We start from the raw sequence: 18,319 nt of genomic DNA on the forward strand, positions 1-18,319 counted from the left end.
AAATATTCTATTTGTTCATGTTTATTATTTATAATGATTTCATTTGAGCAAACCTAAATATGAATTTTCTCCAAGATCTTTCACTTAGAAAGCACTTGGCTTTTGATGAAGTCATGACTTCTTCCTCTCACCCCTGTTAATTATCCAGCAACAAGTGACAGGAAGCCAGACATGTGAATTATAAGTTCTCTAATCGCTTTATCAATTATTTATGAATCCACTGAACCATTTCTTATGCTTCACGTCTCCACAGAGAAAGGAATAATAAGAATAAACAGTCCAACAAGTCTACAGAATACAGTGACAAATTTCTGATAGATCTTCAGGAATACAGCCTACACCATCCTACACAGAGTAAACTGAAAAAGAAACCTACTTTCCCCCACGCAACAAGTACTTGAATTTAAAAAAAAATCAGTCTTTTGGGGGATGTTTGCAATGACAATGAATGATTAATGAATTACCTGTCTCCTAGAAAAGAAATAAACATGAAAAATTAATTAAGTGTTCCAGTGTTTAGAGCAATTGGAAAGAGGAAAGCTGTAACCAAAAGAAAAATGAATTCACCTTACTTTCAAGATCACATTGACAGAGCTTGGAAATGATACATTAAAAATAAGTTTCTGACAGCATCTATCTACTTGAAACATAAGAACTGCCACAACAGAGCAGACTCATTCAGTTTCTTCTATGGATGAATTTCAGTGCTTCAGAAAAGCTCACTACTATTTTAAGGTAAAGCTCTTCCTAAGTTCTTTACCTAAAAAAAAAAAATCACACCCTTGAAATTATAAGCTCTAACACATTATTTTTATTTCCTTTGGGAATCTGAGCTATATGAGCAGCCATGTTATAGAATTCTGGGCCAAAGGACAGTCCCCTTGGTTAGGAGAAGCATTGGAAAGAAAATATAAACTTCATAGACAGGATAAGAATTCAATGATAGAACAAAATAGTATAATAACAATAAATATGGTAGTAATAACAATTGTAATGATAAGTGGGGAGTAGAGAGAGTTACAAACACAAGAGAAAAAAGCAATGTATGATACAGTCGCTCCCCATGCAGCAGATCCCCAAACAGCAGGCAGACCCATCCCAGGTAACTCCAGCAGTTTGCATACTGGCATGATCTCTGGTGTGAAATATACTTTTGGCCAGTTTGTGTCAGCTTACCTGGCCTCATTCCCTCCCAGCACTGAGTGCAGCTCCTCAGAGCAGAGTGTGAGACACTGAGAAGTCCTCTACTTGAGATAAACACTACTTAGCAACAGCCAAAACATTATTCTTGCCATAAATCCAAAAAACAGTTCTGTACAGCTACTAGGGAGAAAATTAGCCATGTCACAGCCAAAACCAGAACAGCAGTGCTATCCCAGATAAGCCAGGTCAACCCACTGTAGCAAATTCTTTGGCACTTTCTTGTCTCACAATTGCTTAATCAAACACACTTTGGTTTGTAGAGGCTAGACCCACACAGACACAAAGTACAGACACATACTGACATTCCCAGTAGAATCCTGATACTTGCTTTTCTTCTCCTGCATGCTGACTGTGGTTCTCCCACACTTTACCTTTCCAAGCATAAGGGGTTCTCCATAGGTAATAATCCCTCTAAATAGAATTAAAGAAATTTTTAGATTGGAAGGGACCTTAAAGATCACTTAGTTCCAACTGCCCTGCCATGGGCAGGGACACCTTTCACAAGACCAGGTTGTTCAAAGCCAGGTTGCAACCTGGCCTTGAGCACTTCCAGGGATGGAGCCTCTCTGGGCAACCTGTGCCAGGGCCTCACCGTAAAAAATTGCTTCCTAATATCTAATCCAAACCTACTCTCTTTCAGGTTGAAATGATTCCACTTGTCATTACATGCTCTTGTAAGTGGTCCCTCTCCATATTTCTTGTAGGCTCCCTTCAGGCACTGGAAGTTCACAATTGGCTTACACCAAAGCCTTCTCTTATCCAGGTCGAACAATCCCAATTCTTTCAGCCTTTCCACATAGGAGAGGTGTCCAGTCCTTCTAATCGCCTTGGGGGCCCTCCTCTGTACTCACTCCAACAGGTCAACATCCCTCCCATGATGGGGACCCTGAAGTTGAAGGCAGCACTGCAGGTCAGGTCTCACAAGAGCAATAGAGGGGCAGAATCACCTCCCCTGCCCTGCTGGCCACGCTGCTTCAGATGCAGTCCAGGATATGGTTGGCTTTCTGGGCTGCCAGAGAACGTGGGACAGCTTCACATTCAGAAACTCACATGTTACAAAGGGAAAACTGATGAAGAAACAATGAGACTCAATTCCCTATAAATCATTCTTCAGAAAAAAGGGAGATGGTATCTATGAGCATTTGCATCCTTAGCTCTGCATTTGAAGAATAGTTCACTTTCTACCACTTTCTCCCTTACACCTTGCCTCCTACTATTCTTTATTAGACTCTCCTCTTATAAACAGTAACCATATTCAGCCTGAGAAAGTTGATTCTGTTTGGAATTTGGACCTCTAAAAGCAAAAACATTATTTTGTATTACCCTTTTGTTATTCACACAGGTTTTATACACATACTCTGCTGCAATCATTACCACATAAACTCCATAAAGGAGGAGTATTTACCAATACAGTGATATTTGTATTTTCATTTATGCAGATTTTGTAATTGAAAAAAATAATCACAGCCTACCCAAAGCATTTATTCCATTTGGAGAAGAACTGTAGGAGCTATGCAAGTAAGTATTTTATTTTTCAATGCTAATTTTTTCAGCATTCCTTTGTATCAACCACACAAGACAAATGTACTCTCACGTGTGCATCTTCTCATCTTTGAACATCCCGCAGGAAAATGCAAGTCTTTACCTTCCTTTTGAAAGTTCCTCAAAAATTCAGTGCTTGTATTTACTTACACACCTTGTATAAGCATTTGCAAAGGATCACAATTCTACTTCTATTCAAAGGATCACAGTTCTACTATCTCTGAAAAAAAAGCACGACATGAGCCTAATAATTAGCTACCCCAAATTCCCATGCATCTCATGCTGCAGAAATCCTGACATTTATCTTAGACAGGTTATATCCATCACCAGGTCTCAGTAGGATCTGTCCTGGAACTCAGTCTGCTTCTATGTTATTCAACAAAAAAACCCAAAGAAACATTTGAATCTCAAAGTCAACATAATCCAAATAAAATTTCCCTGTTACTACATGGGTTCTTATTTTAATTTGCCAGACACGTTAATTGGCAGCCCCAGCGCAGCAGCATGTTTAATCTATTTTTACAGATTTTAAGAAACAAACATCTTTGACTTTCAAATTGGGGCTTGCAAGTTTTTCTCTCCCTGCTTTATTCTGATAACTGGTATCAAATGGGTCATTAGAACGGACCGCATCAAAACTTGGAGGTCATTTTCCAAGGGATATCCCTGAGCTTGGAAATAGAACTCATTCTCCTAGACACACAGCTCGGTGTTCTGTGGAAGAAATAAGGCTTACCTCAACTTTTTTCTAGAGGCTGATTTAGATGGTGAATTGTTGAGACAAGTTCATTTAATTACTTTATACTTCTCATTGGAACACACTAAACCAGACCCACAGAAAAGGCACACCAAACTGGGAATCTTTCCTTGTTTGCAAAATAACAATGTACTTGCAGCTTTCTGAAATTTCACAGAATCGCAGAATGACTGAAGCCGGAAGATTCCTCTGGAGGTCATCAATCCCTGCTCAAGCAGGACCACCGAGAGCAGGCTGTCCAGAACCATGATTTTGATTATGACTAAAGATGAAGATTCCACAACCTCTCTCAGAAATCTGTGCCAGTGCTCTGTCAACCTTATGGTAAAAAGCATTTTTTCCTCAGGTTCAGAGGAAACCTCCTGTGTTTAATTGAAAAGATCTCATGACAGTTCTTTCCAGGAATGGTGCCTGGCATCAAACTTTAGATGTGCCTGCTGCTATGGATGTCTGGGGAGCTGGTCCTGGCTGGACCTGGTCACCATCACCAGACATGTCCTGCTCACCTTATTGGGCTACTGTGGAACTGTGGCCTTCATGGCAAGATCCTGTGCCCATCAGTCATGCTGTCATTTGATCCCATTTGCTACTGGATTTTACTGCCCCATCTCTCGGCTGAATGACACAGGATAATAACGAAAGGCTGTGGAACTTCTAGAATAGAAAAAAGCCAGATACTCACACAGTGAAGGAATCAGGGGGAGCCGAGACTCTCCTCAGGTCAGCAGACTGCACTTTATGGATACTACAAGGCAGAAGGAAATGAGTGGCCAGGAGAAAACGGCACACAGTGAGGACAGGCAAGGAAAAAAGGTGAGAGAGAAAAAGAGAGGAGTGGAAGAGAAGAAAGAAAAAGACACACAACATTTAAACAGAAACAAAAGGAATGTGTGACATAAAAGTTGAATGAAGTGACATGCAGATCTCTGAGTCCCCACGAGGAAGCCAAGAGCAACTGAAGACATGCAAATGGAGAAAATCACTGCTATGTGGCACACAGGAGCTTTCCAAAGACACAAGTGAGGACCAGTGACAAGCTTGGCACACAAGTATACAAGGAAGACAAGGGGCCACAGAATTTCTTCCACAAGCACTAAAAAATTTCAAAGCAACAGACTTTGGAAGCAGCTCCAGAAACACAAATGAACAACAAAGCTGAGATCTAGACGGATGGGATTATCTCCAAGGGTTGACCATCTCTAGTTACTGTTTAAGAAAAAAATCAGCCTCTTACTAGAGATTGTGTATCCACAATGACAAATTGCTCTTTTCATTCTTCTTTTTCATACCTTCGGGAAACTTGAATTTTATATGTCGTGACCCCCAATATTAATTCACCTTTAGTGTTTATATTCAAATGGTCCCTTTCTTTATCTTGAATGCATTGTATATGTTTTATCTAAAAGCTCTTCCCTCCTCTTTCTCTTCCATTATGCAGGATGCTCTTCTTCAACCAAAATTAAAAGTCAGTGAGAGTAAAATATATTTTGCAATTCAGAAAGTGTTCATTTACTGAAACTTACTGGGGAATATACTGTACAGGAGTTTCCAATCAGAAAATTATTCCTGGAAAAGCTGAACCACAGTTCCTCTTCTTATTCCCCACAATTTTTGGTATAGCTCACAACAACCACATTCTTGGTTTGGTTACAGAAAACCGAGTTATGTGTTGTCTCTTTCACATGCTACCGTCATCAGTAGAGAACAGGAATGGGAACTTTGCCAACAAGTGTTTCGAGGAAAAAAAAAACACTCACAGAAAAAAGAGGATCAGGACAAAAAAATACAGAAACTGTAAAACTTCTTCAAATTAAGTCTTTGTCTACTCACTCCCACTTCTTATGTGGCAATAATATCAAAGCTGACAATAATAACAACTCTGCATTTCTGTGACCAAGATAATTTTCTAATTGTTTCTTGGCAAGGAGCTCAAGAAGGGCTGTCTAGTAATTAAGGACAGCTTCAGACCCACTGATTTATCTCACACAACTAACATTCAAATGATAGTCATTAAAAAACCCTTAATCTATCATGTTCAGTCCAATAGAAGATTCTCTGGGAGATTCCAACAGAACAAGGAGTTATATCCTAGAGATCAAGTTAAGAAAAATAGATGAACATATTTAATTACAAATTTCTTCACTTCTGCAATACTACCAATCAGCATCATATTGAATGAACTTCTTACAATACTAATATGCTTTGTAGATTTTAACCTTTAACAAGTCATTTACTTTTTATCGTATTAGAAGATTCAAGTCCTCTCTCCTTCCTTTTCAACACCTCAGAGAGAAGTACATACAGAGATATATATAGAAATAGATGTAAATATATACACACACAGTTTCTGATATGTGAAGCTAAGGCTACAGTTCCTGACAGATCATTTGCATTTTCCCAACACATAAATCTGCAGAAAAATACCTCAGCCAAATCAAAGGACTCTAACAGCAATTTAGTGTACCGTGGCACATTTAAATCAAGCTAAACCACAAAGACTATCCCCTTGACAATTGGCATATACTACAAATGTGTATTTCCCTATCACAGTTTAAATTGAGATCTAAAAATCCAAACCTAACCATGCTAATTATCAGTTTGAAATACCATTAATTCTCTTTTTACATTTGCATTAGTCTCCTTCAGTGCAGAAAAAGATGTCCCAGGATTGTCCTTTGCTTCATTCTAGCTTTCACTAATGACTGAGGAGTTGTGGTTGGCTGAAACAGGGCACTGCTGCCCATAGTCAAAATGCTGCTATTCTCTGCCCAAGAGAGATGAGTATACCTTATGCATTTTCCAAGCAAACAGAAATTGCACATTAGAGAAATGGGGTTCTACTGCAAGCAGAATTATTAATTAGCCTCAGTAAGAGAAAAGCATTAGTCTCAGTAAGAGAACAGAGTGCTAAATGGAACAGGAACATGCTGAAAGTAACCAGGCTGGCTTTGACTACATTAATAGATTGACAGCCAGGGGATAGCCAAAAACTCTTTAAGGGCTGGAGTCAAAGTTTGAAGTAAAGCAGTATCTTTCTGTAGATATACAGCTGTGAGAGGGACAACTTTCAAGACGGCTGAAAAGAAAAAGTGTGCCTGAGACTTTGTCCTTTTTTTTTACAGTTATATGAGTCAGTCTATTGAAAGGTATTACATCTCTTCACAGAACTTGCCTCACCATTACAATTGCAACAGCAAAATTCCCCATCCATTTCCCCAGAAATATTAAAGCCTTGGTGCATGAGTGTTTGAGTTATATGTGGATACTTAATAAGTTTAGGCCATTAGTTTGATTAGATCCTTAATAATTTTTGGCCATTATCTTAAGAGGTAGACTATTTTGCTTCACATTTAGAATATTTGATGAAAAACAGCAAAGATCCTTGCATTACTTATTTTAGGAGCAATAAAAACCTATACAAGAATTACAGTAATACCCTCTACAAAATAATAGAAATTATTTTATTGGAAGGTCATTTTCATTGGCCAAAATTTGACTATTTAGGTTTCTTCTCATTAAAATATATCTGCAGTTCTTGTAAAGAAAGTTTAACCATGAAAAGGAATGTTAGCCCTGTGTATTCCTCTTTGAAAGCTGCTGGTTTCCAATCTTCTTAGGTTTTCCCTAGTCATATCTACAACACTCATTTCTTATTTGGGTTTCTATACGGGAGAAGGATTTCACATAAAGTACAAACAGTTCTTTCAGGACATTCAAATCTTTCTCCACAAACTCTGCCAGGCAGCATGTGCTCACAACAGAGACTGAAATATGTCCTGATTAGTTCTTGATTGTGGCAATTTCTTATGGGGTCTTCAATAGAGCTTAAAAAGCAGATCAATAAAGCTGAAAAACTAAATCAAAAAAACTTCAAGGGCAAATGGCATACATATGCAGAACCATCAGAAGCCAGGGGGCACACTGCCAAGCCTGCAGAAATCTCTCTAAATAAATTAATAGATCTATAACAGAAAGATACAACACCAGTCTAAAAGCAAGACAGGGGTAACTCAGAAGATAAAGAGCAAAAGGAAGTCAGATACGTATTTACAATAGAGTGAAAAGGGACTTCAGAAGATGTGATTTTTTTTAAAATTTATTTTTCAAATGCACTGCCAAGTCCAGTACATGCAAAATCCATGTCGGAATATGCTGCCCCACACGGGCCTCCTGTTAGGACATGCACATATGCAACTCACTCATTCAGCAAAGGCATAGACGTTCTCCTCTTGCTTTTCTGCACCATGTTGGCTTGATTCCTCAGGGAGATCCGGATGAGGGAGGGAGCCAACCGACAGGGTTCGCCATCCACTTGCATGGGGATTGACTTGTACGTCAAAAGCGTCACCTCCCGGCACTGGTGCAGCCTCTCTCCATGACCACCCACCTGCAGAGCAGCCTGCAAAACACAAACAAAAAACCACAAAGGAACAGCACACCATGCAAGGAAAGCTCAGAACAGAGATAGCTGAGGCAGCTAGTCTGTCTAAAATGCAACTTTGCTGACAGCATCCATTACACAGTACTCCATACCTAAGCTATTCTAAAAAAGCATAATGGAAGGGTTTTCACCCCAAAACTGCAAAGCAATACTCAAAATTTAATAAAGAAAAGTGGTGGGAAACAAGCAGATATCTAACCACATGCATTATAGGACTCATCATCTGTATATACACAAAAATTAATAACTGTGTTCATTCGTAAAGCTTTCAATTTGTTCTGCTTTGTTTGTTTTCACAATATAGTAATGCTAATAATTATTTGCTCTTTAAAACAACATCCCTAATTAGATACATCTGTGAGACAAAAATTATTTCCCCTTCCTGAACAGAATAGTCCTTAATGTGAATTAGATAAATTTAGGTTTTTTTTATTATGAAAGCTTACACATCAAGTCAACATTAACATTAGACAGGCTGAAAAGAGCAAGCAGAAGGAAACTATTAAATACCATGTTTAAGAATTCATTTCACAGAAATTAAGCAAGGAATACAAAGAGCAGATCCTTCAAGTTCTAGGCAGACATGTTTGGGCAGAAATGTAATTTTTTAATGAATATGACTATTTTGTGACAACTAACTCTCATCTCTCAGATGCAGAAAAAAATCTCATATTAATGCAATGCCAATATAGAACAGCCTAAACACAAGTCAAGACCTGTGCACTTAATATTATGGATCAATTGACAATATTATCAATAATATAATAATGCTTTTAATAAAGTAGTTCTTTCCCTCGGTTTCACAGACCCACTTAGGTCCAACAAGCACATCTGAGAGACATGCAAGGCAAATTGGGATTATATCAATATAATCTAGGATTGCAATTGTTCTGCAGCATCACAACCAAAGCGCACCTGTAGACCCCTCAGTTCTCAATTAGGCTTTCTCTAAAGAGAAACAGCAGCTCAAAGGGCCCTACTTCTTAAATTCAGTCCAAACTGAAATTGTTGGCAGCTTTTGAGATCTGTCTAGCCACTTCCATTGACAAGAACTGTGGTAATGGCAAACACAAAAATCTCTTCTGACTGAAAACTGTCAGTTTGCACATGCTAAAGAGAATATTGGCAGTATTTTCAAAAACATACCCTAAACTCTTCACATTTATTCCACAAGATCTAGTAGGCTAATAAACAAAATTTTTCTTGTGGGTTATTTCCCTAATCTACTAGACCCATCAAAAGAAAAAATAAAAAAATAAATAAAAGCCAGGAAAGTATCCTTAACCCAGACAAACTTTTAAAGGAAAGATTGACCAAGACTTTGTTTTGCTTACTTTGAAGATTAGATTTGCCTGAATTTCACTTTGGGGAAACAAGCACCATTACCATGGGTATTTACTGACAGTGATACAGACCGAGGGCAGGTCACACAACAGGGAGTTTTGCTAAAACAGGTTTATCCACCTTTGTTTTAAACTAGCTTACATGAGACAGCAGCAACAAAGGCCGACAGGTATAGAGCTAAGTGTGAGCTATAAAAACTTGGCAGGAAGTCCAGCTGTGGGCCTTCTGCTGGCCACACTAAGCCCAAGCTGCAGGGCCTTAGGTAGGCTGGTGCTAGCATGGGGATAATTGCCAGATCTGGCTGCTTTTAACCACCCCCTGAAGACACTGTCACAGTGCCTCAGCAGAACACCAGGGTATTGACAGCCAGATTGCTTTTATGGTAACTCAGTTTCAGTTCACTTTAAGGACAGCATTGAAAGAAAAGTGCAGTGACAAAATTGTTGGCTGAATTTCCTTTTCCTAGCAGAATAAAAAGGAAAGATAAAATTCAGGCAAGAAATGCTAAAAAAAAGTTTTCCACGACTATTACTAAAGCTTCACAAGAGTTTTGGCGAGCATACAGAAACTGTATGTGCATATAACTTTATAGAATAATTCATATTTATATAGCAGCCATATCTAAAAATAGACGTTAATGCCATAGATTGAAACATACAAATGCTAAAAAGAAAAAGGCGTGTTTATTTGATCATATAACAGTAAAATCATGACTTCATGCTCTTATCATACTGCTCTTACTGTAATAATCTTACTTCCAAGAACTGCACATGCAAATCAGCCATATTTTGCAAGTGATGCTTTCTGTTATTTAATAACTCTTCTCTTATTAGAAAAGAACAACTTGACTCTGCCATTTAACATCGGCGCATGCTTCGGCTTTATCTGACTATGGGGAAAGACACTTCTTCAGTAACAAGAAACATTTTGTACTCTGCAGTGCTGCCCACAGGGCTGACCCAGCCTGGCAGCAGCCCTGTGCACTCACCAGTGAGGCCATAGTGAACCCAATGACTTCGATGTAGCCATCGTCGTGACGCTGGGGTTCAAAGTCCCTGTGGTCCCCGGGGTTCCCCCAGGGCATTGTGCCAGCACAATACCTACAGAGAGAGGTTTGGAGAGCCAGTTGGAGAAAGCAGCTTGACCTGATGGGTCCTGACCTGTTCTTTTGAGCCTGTTCTTTTTGTTCCCAAGCAGATACAACACCCTCAGATGTATTCACCATAAACTTTATCAGGCACCTCTCTGAGAGTGAGAAAACGGGGAAACACCAGGAAACAGGTCATAGAGCAGCAGCACTCTGTTCTCCCTATTTGCTTTGGTTCCTGCTGGTGAGCTGTTGGGCCATAAAGCTGTTTTGCCCCTCTTTGCTCTCTCCCTGCTAGCTCAGCAGTTCTAACAGCACAAATAATGCCAAACATTGCATAGTTTGAGGAGGCAGGAAGACATAAGAAGCAGGAACAGATATAGCTGTGGCATCTCTCTTTTCTACCATCAAAGAATAGATGGAAAAGTGATCTAAAAGTGATAGAAGTGGGAACTTTGGAGAGGTGACACCAAGTCACTTGCCGTGCAGGGCTCAAGGATTAAGTTTTTGGGAGTGCCAATGGAGCAAAGCATGAGGCTGCCTAAAGCAATTGTTTCCTAAGTGGGGTGCATGCAAGAAAAATCCACAAGTGACAAGACAATTAGAGTGTATGGAGAAAAATATTACTTTAAATAAGAAAGCAAGCATTAAAATCAAACATTAAAATATTTCTTTCATCTTTATGACATTCATTCTTAATTCATATTTGTGCATGCTTTATATGGCTAGTAATACTAGTATAAAGTACATCTATATAATTTATAAATACACATCTATTGCGGTGCTGCTTAAAAGCTTTTTACTGATAGAAATGCACAATTAAATTAAGTTTGGATACTATTGTTCTGGAGAGGACGACATCAACAACTTTTGATAATTCAGCTATATTTTTATTAAGGACACATTGTAACATGCTAACAACTATGACTTCTTCCAGCAGTTTGGTATTCCTTAACTGGTAAAATATTTATCCTTCCCCTCTCTCCACTTCTGTCCCCTTCTACCCTTTTCCTTTTTTTCACACTTTGATTCTAATTAAGCAAAAGACCACATATCTGTCCCTTTACTACCCTGTTTGAAGGCTAGATGCACAGCTTTGCAAAGTGTGTTTGTTAGGCATTTCTACTGTATGAGGATATTCAACTTTTGAAAGAATGGCTTTGCTGCACCCTGAACTCACGCCATTCTGCACAGTTCATTAACAGCACTATAAGCAGCCAGCTCTCAACAAGGTAGCCCAGAGGCAAAATGCTTTCTGCACATTCACCCAGCCTAGGACAACTGGTAGGTGTCTTTTGAAAAGTATTGTTATTTTTCTTGTATAACTTCAAGAGTTTGGCTTGAGCTTACCTGGGTATGTTTAAAAACACTATACACTGGAACTTCAGCTCCTGGATCTTTGGAGTCAGGTCTGTACCATCACACTACAAAGCCAAAGTGACAGAGCACAGAGAAATTGCTGAATGGAGCCACAGACAAGAGAAGTGTTGCTGCTTTGTAACACCTTTCCCAAGACTTTCCTTGGAATGTGTTGCAAATGTCATGCTCAAAACTGAAAAGTAACAGAACCATTAAACTCTCGCCTCACTCTCTCTCCCAAACCTCCACCTCCACCCCCTTCCCACAATACTATGACACAATTTTTTATACTGACCACAACTTTAACATGCTTGGATAAATCTCTTGAGCTTCTTTGCAGAAAGTCTGTAAAGGCTGCCTGCAACAGAAATAAGTGCAAGAATTGTCAACACTGCCTCTCTTTTTTTTTTTCCTCAGTTCTCATCCATCCACAGAGCTAATTACCAAAATGCCATCCTTTGGTCAAACTTACTCTCTCAGAATACTTGATTTGATTTTTTTGCTTGAAATTGTGATACATCTCCTTTTGAGAGCTTAACTGAAAAAAAGGCCTTGGAAACCCAAGTGCAATGGTATCCTGGACCATTAAACACAAATTCTTGCTCTCATACTTGTTTCCATGTTTACAGCACATGGGTACGGTGGGTGTCATCATCCAGAAATACATTATATGTCAGTCATTATCAAACTGGTGTTTGCTTTTAATGGCTTTAGAATAAAGTGCTGTCCATTTGCCTCCTGAATGCACAAGTGGGTAATTATATGTGCATATTCACCTGTCATTAATCACTCCAAGTACCTGATTTCTGCCCTGCACTTGCTGTAACCCTATATCCAAGCCTGCTCCTCAAAGCTAAGAATATACAGGCAATTTCTCTAGGAAAGTCAGTTCCAATGCCTTTCCCAAACCCTGACAGAGGCAAAATAGCATCTTGAGAAGCTTTTGAGCCAGAAGCAGAGGGACCAAGGTATGACCAGGACTGTATCCAAAGGAGTGGTACCTTTCTCACCTGCTCAGCTCTGTACAGTAAAAGCACCACAGGCTCTTTTCTACAGACACCTGTGTGTGGCACTGCCAGAAACAGCATGTGTGCACTTGAAATGGTGACAGGCAGAATGAACTGGCATGAGCTCCTGATGTGAGAAAGTGAGGGGGGAGGTAATTAAGAAGACATTCAAGGAACTAAGTTAACATCATTCTGTAAGACAAATCTGTACTTACCCCTGCATAAAACATTTTATTTCTAAATCGGCTGTTGAATTTCTCTGGATTTGCTTCTGTGAAAGGATGAAAAATGAAAGTATGAACACCCTAATAAAACAAGTAGACTTCATTATACCTTCACAGTCCCTGCCAGCACTACAGTGCTTTCAGTGTTATCACTCATAGAAAATATTAACATAAATATGTTTTCCCTGTGTGAGTCACCCATCTGTGCCTTTCTCTGCTATCAGATTTCCAACGCTGATATTGAATCCTTCCCTTCTCTTGTTGAGAGTGGAAATAGAGGGCAACATAAGCAAAGAGGTAACTAGAATTCAATCAGTTCATTTCACAACTTTCAGACTATTCATCTTATGCTTCCTCCATAGAATTTGTAAGATTTCTGTTTCTAACAATGGAGAACAAATCTGTAAGAATTATTAGAAATTTATGAAACAATAACCCATGCTTTCAAACAGAAGTAAAGAATTAGTAAATTACAAGATGAAACAGCCCCAAAATTCTGATGTGTTAAATAGTTATTAAGGAATAGACATTTCTACACAAAAATTTCTGCAGGAGAAAAAAAAAAAGAATTGGTTACTCTAAAACCTATTTAGAAAGCTATTTTGTTTTGATTAGACTCTGAGTGATGCAGAATTTTAAGTCTAGCTGTAATGTACATCAAATGGTTAATTTTTCTCACTCTTGATGTAAATGTGGCAGTTTCCAATCTTGAACTTTTCAGTCTTCAACTGCCAACTGCTAAATCTTGTTATATTTCTGTGTCAGATTAAGGAGCCTTCAACTATCAGATATCTTCTCCTCAAGTAAATACTTATAGGCAGTGATTAAATTGCCTCAACCTTCTTTCCAATAAACTAAACAGAGTTTCCTTAATCTCCCAATACAAGGCACATTTCCCAGCATACAGTTCATTCTTGAGCCTCCTTGGAAACTGCTTTCCTTCTTTGTGGCATCTAGAAATTCCAGAAGCAGCCCTTCTGACCCTGTATTCAGTGTTAGTGCCAACTACTCACCCTGGTTCATTGATTTTCTATTGAAAACATCAAACTACCAAGGCAGTTCTTCTGGCATCACATTAGTGTGGACACATCCAAATTATCTCTCAAATGACCACTTAAAACAATACTTCTAGTTCTCTTGAAAGTCACTACCTCACACAAAATATGGTTCCATTTTGTAAGAATGAGCTGCTTGAGGTTTCTGATTTACTTACTGGCTCAGTTACTGCATCTGTTGTTGTGTCACAGGTGACTCAAACTCAGCCAGGGCCACTTCTACTTCAAACAATGAATTTAATTGCATAAGTCAATCTCATCTCACTTATTGAGCTCACAGCTCTTTGCAGAGTCTCAACACCCCATGGCTAAGCAGAAGAAGGCTTCTGAAGTCTTAATGTCTGTGCTGCACATTCTCTCACAGCACTGGACCTTACCTGGATCTTATCAAAAATACTCCCCATAACTAAAGCCCCAGTTTAGAATAGGAAAGGAACCTTTCTGATGTCAGGGACTCAGCAGTCCCTCAACCTGCTGGCCTACTTCTGCCAACAGAGATGAGTGCAGGTAGGGAGGAAAGGTCCTTCTAGTCCAATCCTCTGCAATGGGCAGGGGCATCTTCACCTAGATCAGGTAGCTCAGAGCTTCATTCAACCCAACTTTTAATGTTTCTAGTGATGGGGCATTCACACCTCTCTGGGCAACCTGTGCCAGTGTTTTACCACCCTCATTGTTAAAAACTTCTTCTTTATATCTAGTCCTAATCTACACTCTTTTTGCTTAAAACCGTTATCCTATTGAAACAGGACCCTTTTTTCTCATAAATCCCCTTCGAGTATTGAAAGGCTATAAGTGCTCCCAGGAGCCTTTCCTTTCAATTCCACATGAAAAACAATATAATCCACACACCAGCAACACCTCCAAGGCTATAAGCTTACCTCTTCTAAAATACACAAAATTCACGTCATATATTTTAGCATTTGAGAAGGCAAGGACAACACCAGCAGTGAAGACTTGTACTACAAGAAGCTCTCCTGGCCATTCATACTCAGACACATAGCTTGCTCTGCCAAGTGATTTTTCACCTGTGCAAATTTTTTAAAAACCGGCATGTCTGGAATAACATTCATCCTTTATAGGGCTCCATAACTTCATTATTAAATAATGCCTCCATTAAATGAGAAAGTAGCAATGCATTTAATCTATACAGTCTATTCACAGTCACATTACCAATGCAGAGTGACATGCACTCATAAAAAAAATGCATACAGCTGTCATAATTTCATTCCTGTGCCCTTCTGTGGCCCCTCATTATTATTCCTAAAGCCTGAAGCAGTCTTAAACATCATAAAATATGCATTAGCTTATTCCATCATGTATCCTGCTCTTTATTTAGCCTGACATTAGAGCGCTATCTTTTCATCTTGCAATGACACTCTGATAGTATGACAGTGAATATAAGGAAGGCTGTGTTTCAGAAAAAATGCCTGCATGTGAAGCTGGAATGACCAAAAGCTGAAGGCAGACACCTGAGCAAGGTTTTTCTCCAAGCACACCTGCCTAAACCATATCAATAGAGCCTCTCCTATCAGTGCAAAGCCATTCATTTCAGTCCTTAAGCCACACGCCCATCTGTACAGGGTGGCATAACTGCCAGTGGCAAAGGGGACACATAAGGTGCTACAACTGCTCAGATTCCTGACACTTCTGTGGACATTAAACCCTTTAATTTGCAGAGTGACATTCTGGGTCTGTACCAACTCCAGGGATGTTATGCTATACTGGTCCAGATGTGACAGCTATTCAGTTTGAGAACACAATTATATTCCTGCTACTTCCAGTCTTGTGGTTCTTCTCTTGCCTCCACTTCCACACTCATATCCGACTTACATATTATCTCTTTTACAAGATCTAACACTTTGGAAAGCTTCCGTTTTAGCCCTTTTCCTCCAGTAAATTACAGTCTTCTTTGTACTTCTATCATTTCTTAATCCTGAAGTCCCTTGGAAACTCATGATACAATCACTAATTCTTCTTGTGTGTATCTTAAGGTTTTATATTCCAGCTTTACTTCTGAACTATAAGAACAGGGTGTTAAATCCAACTCTCTTTCTAATTAATAAAATAAATGCCTATCCACAAGGCTAAGGAAATAAAAAGTTCTTATTACCTCTGGATTCATGGAACTCCAGCGTAACATGTGCATCAAATCCAAGACTAAAGTAATTATTGAAGACATTGAGGGGAAGCTGTAATTAGATAATAAAAAGAAACATAAAAACAACATGAACAGAACATTTCTCAACACACCAGGGTTTAACTATTCAAACTTGGTTCATCATGGAAACCTACTAAGAACAGAGTGGAACATATCAGGGAAATGTAAGCAGAAGGTTGTTCTGAAGGTTTGTAATGGCTTGTGGAAAATAATTGGATACAAGAGCCCAAAGAACACAAATAGACCTGCAGTGCTTCATGATCATATAAGTGATCCTTATGTTACATTTCCCATAAGGTTACACCACCTAAGATATCACCAACACAGAGGTTTTCAAAGGTTTTGCTGGCTCTTTAAGCTCAGCATGGCAAATGAAACTCCAGATGTGTTCTTCTAGCTTCATGTATAACCAGGTGCAACCCAAGTCCCAGAGAAGAAGCCCTAATCCTACTGAGGATGCATGAAGGCAGGCAGACACACATCTGGCCTTCTCATTGTTTCACACACCCAGCTGGGCTGTAGAGAGGTAACTGTAGCATCCAACAGATAAGCTGGAATTTATAACTGAGAAGAGGAAAATGGTTCACAGAATCAGAAGGTTTTTTTTTTTTTTTAATTTTGTAATATTTTCAACATCTCCAGTCCAAATTGTGCATTATTATGTGAATTCCTCACAAAAATTCTCCCATTCTTCAACTACCAAGATACAGTAGTGGAGATTACAAGAAGACCCACACACAAAGAAGTTAGATACAAAAATACACTACACCTTGCTGTAAACTAGGAAACAGTGGGTATCCATCAGCAAAATCAAAAGGAATAAAATTTTACATCCTTTTTTTAGCTTTGTCTAATTGGGGAATGGATGGTAGTCACGGGGTTGCTTCTCCTCCAACTAGAGAAATGCAGCAATAACTTTTCTGATGAAATGCTAAGGATGTTTTTCCAGGATTTAATCTTTGACATAAATGTTCAATGCCTGGGTGTTTCAAACAACAAATAAATGCCTTTCACACAACTCTGGAATCACTGACACATGAAAAGAATCAAAGACAGAGATGCAAATAGAAAAATAAAAAGTTGCAGAACTCCCAACCCATGCTGCTTAAAGTGCAGCCCAAAGATTGATAAGCATTCTGTAGTTTCCAGGGGAAAAAGCAGGCTCTAACCTTACGTGCCCCATCCTCCAGCTCATCCTGGGGCAAATCAGGGTTGCGCTCAACCTGAAGATTCCAGCGGTCCAGCTGGACAATGGTTCCATCTTCTACATGGCACAGGATCTTAGACACAGGCTCGTCTGTGTAACCCTGACAGCAGAGTGACCAGAATATCAGCCATGGATGAAGAAAACAAATCATGTTACTCACCAATTACCTGACAGACTTCCCTGCTTTCACACATGCCTAAGATCCTCGATAAATTTTTGATCAAACACTTTAACAAGCTACTATTGAGATGCACAAGTCTAGGGCAGGCAAAGTAAGGTCATAAGGAGAGGAATTCAAAGTATATTTGCCTTTCCTGGAGTAAGTCCATTACTGTAGTAAAGGATAAAGAGAGAGTTTAAATTATGCTTAAATTAGAAGCCTGTTTACTGTTCTTGATACTTGGCCTGAAATACCGGATACATCTACATACACTTCTATTGCAAGAATATCATTAGTAATTCAAAATCCCAGACTGCAAATTGAAGCAAACCTGCTTGAAGCAATCATTCTGCCAGACTGAAGCAGACCTTGGACACAGTCCTGCCTGCTATTTTAGCCAAATGTTTCACCCCACACAAATAATCTGAGCAGAAAGTTGAGAACCCCCATGTAAGGGTACAGCAGCCAGTCCTTACCCCACCCCAGTTGAGAGTGCGGGCAAGGTCGTTCCCAGTGCCAAGTGGAAGGACAGCCACAGGAGGTGGGGGGCTGAGTTGCAACTCATCAAGGATGGACAGGATCCAGCCCACCTATAAAAAGAGATATTAAGAGGACCATCAGGAAATTTAAAGAGAAAAAGACATATTTTGATCATACAATTTTCTTTTTCACAGAGAAAACCAAGTAAAAGAAATTTTAAAATTAATGAAGAATATACAATTCAAGGCAATTTTTTTAAAAATTACCATTTAGTCAAAAGAAATTCAACCTTTGA

The 18,319-nt window shown here is 39.1% G+C and overlaps 1 protein-coding gene across 5 annotated transcripts in view; it reads right to left on the minus strand.

The window, feature by feature from the left end:
* The window catches only part of LOC116995671 (diacylglycerol kinase iota), a 117,849-nt gene that overhangs the window by 66,888 nt on the left and 32,642 nt on the right, over window positions 1-18,319 (minus strand). For 3 of the 5 annotated variants that reach the window (XM_033058552.1, XM_033058551.1, XM_033058550.1), the window contains 9 exons: window positions 18,021-18,134; window positions 17,347-17,484; window positions 16,130-16,208; window positions 12,956-13,011; window positions 12,029-12,091; window positions 11,725-11,798; window positions 10,276-10,387; window positions 7,702-7,901; window positions 4,185-4,247 (listed from right to left, as the gene is read on the minus strand). In XM_033058552.1, coding sequence (XP_032914443.1) covers window positions 4,185-4,247; window positions 7,702-7,901; window positions 10,276-10,387; window positions 11,725-11,798; window positions 12,029-12,091; window positions 12,956-13,011; window positions 16,130-16,208; window positions 17,347-17,484; window positions 18,021-18,134 — 899 coding nt within the window. The remainder of the gene's footprint in view (window positions 1-4,184; window positions 4,248-7,701; window positions 7,902-10,275; window positions 10,388-11,724; window positions 11,799-12,028; window positions 12,092-12,955; window positions 13,012-16,129; window positions 16,209-17,346; window positions 17,485-18,020; window positions 18,135-18,319) is intronic. The other 2 variants (XM_033058553.1, XM_042779216.1) reach the window with 1 other exon arrangement.

The sequence above is a fragment of the Catharus ustulatus genome, chromosome 4, assembly GCF_009819885.2.
Source record: "Catharus ustulatus isolate bCatUst1 chromosome 4, bCatUst1.pri.v2, whole genome shotgun sequence".
NCBI lineage: Eukaryota > Metazoa > Chordata > Aves > Passeriformes > Turdidae > Catharus > Catharus ustulatus.